The sequence below is a fragment of the Dipteris shenzhenensis genome, chromosome 1 (genome assembly GCF_047967505.1).
Source record: "Dipteris shenzhenensis isolate YYH24624 ecotype China chromosome 1, Dip_SZ_1.0, whole genome shotgun sequence".
NCBI classification, from domain to species: Eukaryota; Viridiplantae; Streptophyta; class Polypodiopsida; order Gleicheniales; family Dipteridaceae; genus Dipteris; species Dipteris shenzhenensis.
This window is the reverse complement of record NC_141596.1, coordinates 6316645-6323461: the sequence shown is the minus strand read 5'-3', so window position 1 is coordinate 6323461 and position 6817 is coordinate 6316645. Positions and strand designations below refer to the sequence as shown.

Genomic DNA, 6817 nt, shown 5'->3' with positions numbered 1-6817 from the left:
TCTAGTGCCATTTTTAAGCATTTAACCTTGCATGCTTCCACAACAAATGGAGTGAGAAAAAGTTGACATTAGCACACACACAGCAAATTCTTGCATAGGCAAAACAGTACTGATCCGAATGACAATTGTGGACAAATTGGGTAGTGCACCATAGTTGAATGCTGTGGAAGGAGATATGAATACAATTTGTTATCCCATCCACACAATTAAAACATCTTCATTATGAGGCCTTCATATACCTGGCTGATAACAGCCAAAACCAGCACACGTAAGACTTTCCATCCACAACATCACGTGGGCCTTTCCTTCAATCAATTCACTTTCTTATCTACAAATCATCAATTACTAGATTTTACTTTCACACAAGGACAATCCTGTATAAAATTGAAGTTACGAGACAATGTTAAAGAGCACAAACTCGTTCAATTCTGTTATCTAAAGTTATAAATTGGGAAGTTACAAGACAATTTTAAGGCGCTTGTAGGCCAAAAGAGACAACTTAAAATCTAAGGCACTTGAGACAGACCATACAGTGCTCCAATAAATCATTCAAAGTTCATGTCCATATCACCAAAATTATAGATCGCGCGATACATCTAACCAGATCGCCCTGATACAATAAGAGAAGATAACTGATCATAGACTTGTTCAAATAAACCTCAATTTCGAATTCTGTTAGCTAGAGTAGCATCACATAAGCTGTATAAAATCGGAAGTTACAAGACAATTGTAGGCCAAAAGAGACGACTTAAAATCTAAAGCACTTGAAATAGACCATACCGTGCTCTTTTCCATATCACCTCAATTATAGAACACAAGATGCGTCTAACCAGATCGCCCTTACACAATGAGAGAATAAAGGACCACAAACTCTTTCAAACATACTTCATTTTTAAATTCTCGTATCTAGAGCAGAGCATCACATAAGCTGAATGTCTGGAATTTGTTGTTTTTCCCACCCAGGCGTCCAAGCATAAAGTTGTCTACTCGATTAAGTACTACATACATACCTCATGAACAACCTTACAATGCATCACCTCGAGCAATCTCCAAAGAAAGAGAAGGACTGATGGCTAAGCAAGTAAAACATGACTTTAAATGCCCACTCTGAACCTAGGATTCAACTGGGCCAGTCTTCAGACCAAAGTAAAATATCTATGAGATACTAGAAAACATATTGTTCACTGATTTACCATACTCACTCACGGAATAGCAGCTTTGAAAATCACTTAGACATCTTCCGCACTCAAATTAAACTTGTAATGAATTCTACTCTTTTTCTATTTACAGTATTTACTGCATGTCCGCAATACACTTTGAATTCCATGATTCAATTATCCCTTGAAAACTGAAAATGCTAGTAAGAAATTGAAACTGAGCATTGATTTAGAAAAGAAAAGCCAAGTCAGATCTCATTCTTCTGGTGATTTACAAGCAAACAGATTCTCAATGACTGAATATACATTAGCCACAGTATTAGTAACTCAGCAATACAGTGCATGTGTGTGCTTTTTGGGTTTTTCTTTTTTCTTTTTTTGGGAGAAGTGGATGGGTGGGGGGGGAGTTTGTTCTACACACGGCCTCACAAACAATGGCCCAGCTAAGTACAAAGATTCTTCACTAATCCTCTTGAGTTCACAACATGGTACATCCTGAACACCTAAAGCCCCCCAACAAAAAGAAAAAAGAGGAGAAACGCAGAATTAAAAAATTCACATCACAACAAAGCATATCACTTCTTGTTTTTTAACTGGTTAATCAAGCATAATTACAGACTATGGAAACATTCGAAGACCCCCATATGTAAGTCAACAAAATACCTCCATTCCCTCTTGTCTGCCACTTCAAGAAAAGGCTTGAAAAATATTGATTCAAGTTGCCAAGGACTGAAGCAAGATGAAGCCTGCTCTTTCGATTGCATTTTCCCCTCCTAAGAAAGTGCTTCAACTTTAGCAGAGAGCACCATGGACTGCCAACGCTTCGAGAAAGTCTTGGCAATAAATGATCATCCTCAAGCAACGAGAAGACAAAAGAAAACCACTAAATAACTATGTCGCAGTGCCATTGATTCATCAACTTAAGTACATGACTGAATTTATGATTTGAAGACACCACTGCCTTAATACTAAGGTATTTCTGCTCCTCTGAAGGGAAGGGAAGGGATGGATCTCACCTGTTCCACATTACATGCCTCAGCAACAAGAATTCTCGACTTTCTGAGCCACCGTGCACTTCGACACTTTCTTTGAATCAAGCTGCAGCTGTTGGTCCAAAATATGAAAGAGGTAGTCTTACTATCAGAAGACACTTGCCTGATGGCAATCCCCAGAAATGCTAAAAAGCTGAACAAGCTCTTGTCACAGTGACAAGATATGACCAGTCAGCAGTATTTAAAAACATCTAAAATCACATTCTATCAGCATGTGCTGAATTCCCCACCAATAGTGCCTCAGTGAGAAAATTCCAGTCTCCAATGTAGAGATTTAAAAACAGGGATAGGTATGGAAAAGCTTACTAAAAGGACTAATAGAAGTCCCTCTAAAAACAGCAAACAACCATGGGTGCTCAAGGTTTGACATGGAGCACGGGGGAGAAGATAAAAAAGAAAAAGGAAAGCCCCTTTCAAACCCACCACCCAAAAAAAGCGAAAAAGGACTTCACACATAGACAACAATTACATAGGTCCCCCCCAAGGTTCTGCCATATTATATCTGGCACTGTAATCTGGCTGCTGGCTGGAATAGTTAGCCTCGGTATATGCACTATGATAATAGCCATCCCCATTCCTTGCTTCACCCTGGTATTTACTCTGGCTGTCATCCTGCACATAGGGTGTATTCGTGTTCGGCTTCAGATCCTGGTAGTCATGAGCACTTCCACCTGTGTAAAAGGGAACATTTTGCTGCTGCGGAGGCGCCTGTACAGGATACTGGGAAACAGCTGTGTCATTCCCGCTTCTATAATATCCTCCGTCAACAGAATAATCAGCCATCCATGGCACTGTTTGGTTAGCCTGCACATAGCCCTGAGTAGACACACTTGGCTGTTTTTGAGCAGCACCTGCACCCATATCCCAGTAGTTGTAATTTGCAGAGGAACCATTAGTACCATCTTGCGAACTTGCATAAGCTGTTCCTGCAGCTGAATATGGGTCTACATTTGATGCAGCTATATGACCAGCACCACCTGCATCAGCTGGAGCCCCATAGGGAGCAGCTAAAGGAGGGGGATTCATCATGCTTGGATCAGCATAAATCTGGGAAGCAGGCATCTCTGACTTGACACCTGGATATTGTACATCCGTAGTCATAGTGCCGCCATTTGGATAGGTAGAAACTCCAGAGTATCTTTGCAGCTCTGCAGAGCCACACATTTAATCAACAAAATGAGAGACGACGAAGTTCACAAGAAATGCATAAAACATGCAGTTTTATAGAGTTAAAGCAGGAATGAACAATAAAAACATCCCAACTGCAAGAAGAATTGTGACCATGCAGTTGTGGAACCTTGAGGATGTATTACTCTATGAGAATCAGAGTTAAAGATCTACAGGAGCAGATAGAAATAATCATCAATACCAAACCCATTTTCACCGGTGCAAAACCCTGTATTACAATGAATATTGACTAGAATTGAGCACGTAATATACAATGCCCTGCAATATCACAACTTTAAAGCAATCCAAAATTCATAATGCAGGCATCAATTGCAAAAACGAGTTACTATCCCAAAAAGAAGCATACTGTGACTATACAAAGGTCAAAATGAGATTACAGAACTAAGGGGAAGAGATTTAAATTATTTAAAACAATTAATATAAAACAACCTTTAAGAGAAGCACAAAGTATGACTTTAACACTTTTAAGTTCATGCTTTTCTACTGTCAACAAACTACTATTCGAAAGTGCATTACTACTTCTACTAATTGGAAACAACAATTCATGCTCAACAGAAAGTGGAAGATCTGCACAGCTGACAAACTTTAACAAAATTCATTCATGGTTTACAAATATCATCCTAGGCACAGCGGTGATGTTATTTACAGAACAGTACTTAAGTCCAGGCGGAAATTTCTCCTTATTACAAACAGACAGTCAGCATATAGCTGTAAGTACTTTAATTAATTAATATTACAGACGGTAATGCTATTTATAAAACAGTACTTAAATCCAGGCGAAATTTTTTCCTTATTGAAAACAGACAGTCAGCATATAGCTGTAATTACTTTATTTCATAAAAAGTTCGATTGGGGGGAGAAAACCCACAATTTGACCTTAACATTCCACAAGTATTAAGCCTCCCTAAGTTGTCAAGGCTACAACAGTATTTACTATTTTTCAAATAATTTCAACCCATAGAAACTCTAATTTGTAGCAAGAGCACTTGGAGAAAACTGGCAAAGTCGAGAAGCTTAACATTCCACAAATATTTAAGCCTACGTAGGTTGTCAAGGACACAACAGTAATTACTGCATTTCAAGAAGACCTAAAAGAAGGCAATACATTAGTTTAAAATTTCATTGTTACCAAGGTGACTACACTTCAGTTGCCTATAGAAAAGGTTAACTTCCTACTTCAAACCCACAGGATAAATAGAGCGACCTGATTATTAACCAAGACCTCGGGGTCCAGATTAAGCCCTCAAAGATAACATCCATAGTGCACCTAGTTCAATCCAATTATGATATAGTAGAGGGGGAACCTGAAAAGACACTTAAACATCTGCAGTCATAAGACGGGACTGACCATTGGGCTGCACCTTAGTTTAAGAACAATTCCTTATATCGTCTTTCAAAAAATTTCAATACATTTAATCATCTCAAGTATAACGCCCACTACTAAATAACTCCCCTCTAGCCTCAGGAATTGGAGAATTAAAACAAGCAATACTCAAATACGTGGCAAGTGATAACAAAAAATTTCCCTCCACTGAAATTTAGTTACGTGAAACAGAAATATACCAGCATTGCTGATCAGTTGTTAAAAATTAGCTAAAAACATAACCACGCCCAATCATAAAAAATTGTTCTCCGAAAACAAAACCACCACCGATTCATAGATACTAACGACAACGTTCTTTGTATTTCACGTGGAAATTTGATCCTACAAAACCTGGGAAAAGGAAAATCAGACATCAAAGCGACTTTACAGCCATTAGCCAACAAGAGAGTACCCTCAGGCCCATGCGCAAAGTGGCATTTGTCCCCGAAGTCGCAAGGTTCCCCTTTCTCCCACTTTGCACAAAGGCGAGTCTTGTAGTTGGCTTTTGCAACAGGAGGCCCCCTCATGCCACCCCTGAAAGCAAAAGCGTTGGGAGGCTCCATTCCTGGAATCTTCTGATCCTCCTCATTACCATGCAGGAAATTGCATCGCTCCCCATAGGGACAGTTACCTTCCATAAAATACCGGCAGAGCTTAGTCCTTCGTGGTTGTGCATCAAAGCCTCGTCCAGTACTATAACCTCCAGGCCTTTCACCCGCTGAACCTCCCGTTGCAACCATGTCCTGCCATCCAGAAGGAGGTTTTCGAAGCTCCTCTACGCCATGAGCGAAATTGCATCGTTCATTGAAAGTGCAGGAACCAGACTTGAACTTAGTGCACAGCTTTGTCTTGTAAAATAGAGCTCCTGTTGCACCCTTAGCAGACCCAGGCGCAAAACTCATAGGTGCGCTCTGCTGCGATGCATAGTTTACCCCATAAGATGGCATCTGCTGCGAACCATAGCCTGTGCCATAGATCTGACCACCTAAACCTCCGTAGCCTTGGCCAGTTTCGCTCGGCATATCCCCTGCTGTAGCAGATCCGGATCGACCATAGCTAAGACCCGGCGGGCCTTCCCCAGAACCAGAATCAAATCTATATGCAGGACCTGTATCGTCCCTGTGATCTACAGTTTCCTGTGAATTGTTCCTCACTCTCTTGAAGGGTGGTTCCAGCCCAGCAGGGGGGGGGTTTCCCTCTTGAGTAGACCCTTGCCCTGGGGGGCCATCACTCCATCTCGAAGATCGTGAAACCCGCTGGGGCTGGTAAGCGTGCTCTCTGTAGTCGTGCGCGGGCGAGACTCCGTCCCAAGGGATGATACCATCAGCCGAGCATCCGCCTCCAGCGCTACCAGCACCACGCCTTGCGGCCGAATCCATTTGGGGTGTGACTCTCTCTCTCTCTCTCTCTCTCTCTCTCTCTCTCTCTCTCACCACACACACACACACCCAAAGTCTCTCAGACTCTGCCCCCCGCCTCTCTCTCTCTCTCTCTCTCTCTCTCTCTCTCTCTCTCTCTCTCTGCTTCTCGGGGCTGTCTACTGAACCATAAAAAGAAACGTCTCCCTGTCTGTGACGCTCTCTCTCGCTCTGTGCGTCTCAGAATCTGGGATCCTTCACGCTCCCGTGAACACGCTCTCCTCTTTGGGAGACCTTCTCGCTCTTAATCCCGCTCTCCCGAGTCCTGTGCCCTTTCCGGCTTTCTCCGTCGGCCTCGAAAGTGCAACAAACCACTGGCTACAATTCTTCCACGCGGAGCCCGTCTTTAACAGCGAGGGATGACAAGTCATAAGCGTTTCAAAATGGCCATGGGACTCTTGAAATTAGGGTGCCTATTTTGTTCTTTTGTAGTGAATGCCTCCAAGAGTGTGGCGGCTCTGCTTCGTCTCATTGGCGACCGCGGGTTCTTCTGTGCGGGTCATGGGCTCTCTGGCGCGGGTCATGGGCTTCTCTGGTAGGTTCTTTTGCGTGGGTCATGGGCTCTCTGGCGCTAGTCATGGGCTTCTGCGTGGGTTTTCTTTAGGCTTCTCTGGCGGGTTCTGGTGGTTTGAGGGCTCT

General features: G+C 42.4%; 1 protein-coding gene across 2 annotated transcripts; it reads right to left on the bottom strand.

Annotated features, from left to right (window-relative positions):
- Nucleotides 1-535: 535 nt before the first annotated feature.
- LOC147905295 (uncharacterized) lies at nt 536-6568 on the bottom strand. 2 transcript variants are annotated; one of them, XR_015543673.1, is made up of 3 exons: nt 5173-6568; nt 1821-3357; nt 536-610 (listed from the first exon to the last, which is right to left on the bottom strand). XR_015543673.1 is itself a non-coding variant. In XM_087398657.1 (2 exons), the coding sequence occupies exons 1-2, from the start codon at nt 6137-6139 to the stop codon at nt 2675-2677; spliced, it is 1650 nt and encodes a 549-aa protein (XP_087254783.1). In that variant the 5' UTR covers nt 6140-6568; the 3' UTR covers nt 1451-2674. The 2 variants fall into 2 exon arrangements, 1 of the variants encoding a protein (XP_087254783.1); XM_087398657.1 differs by lacking the exon at nt 536-610 and having other exon boundaries at nt 1451-3357.
- Nucleotides 6569-6817: the final 249 nt, after the last annotated feature.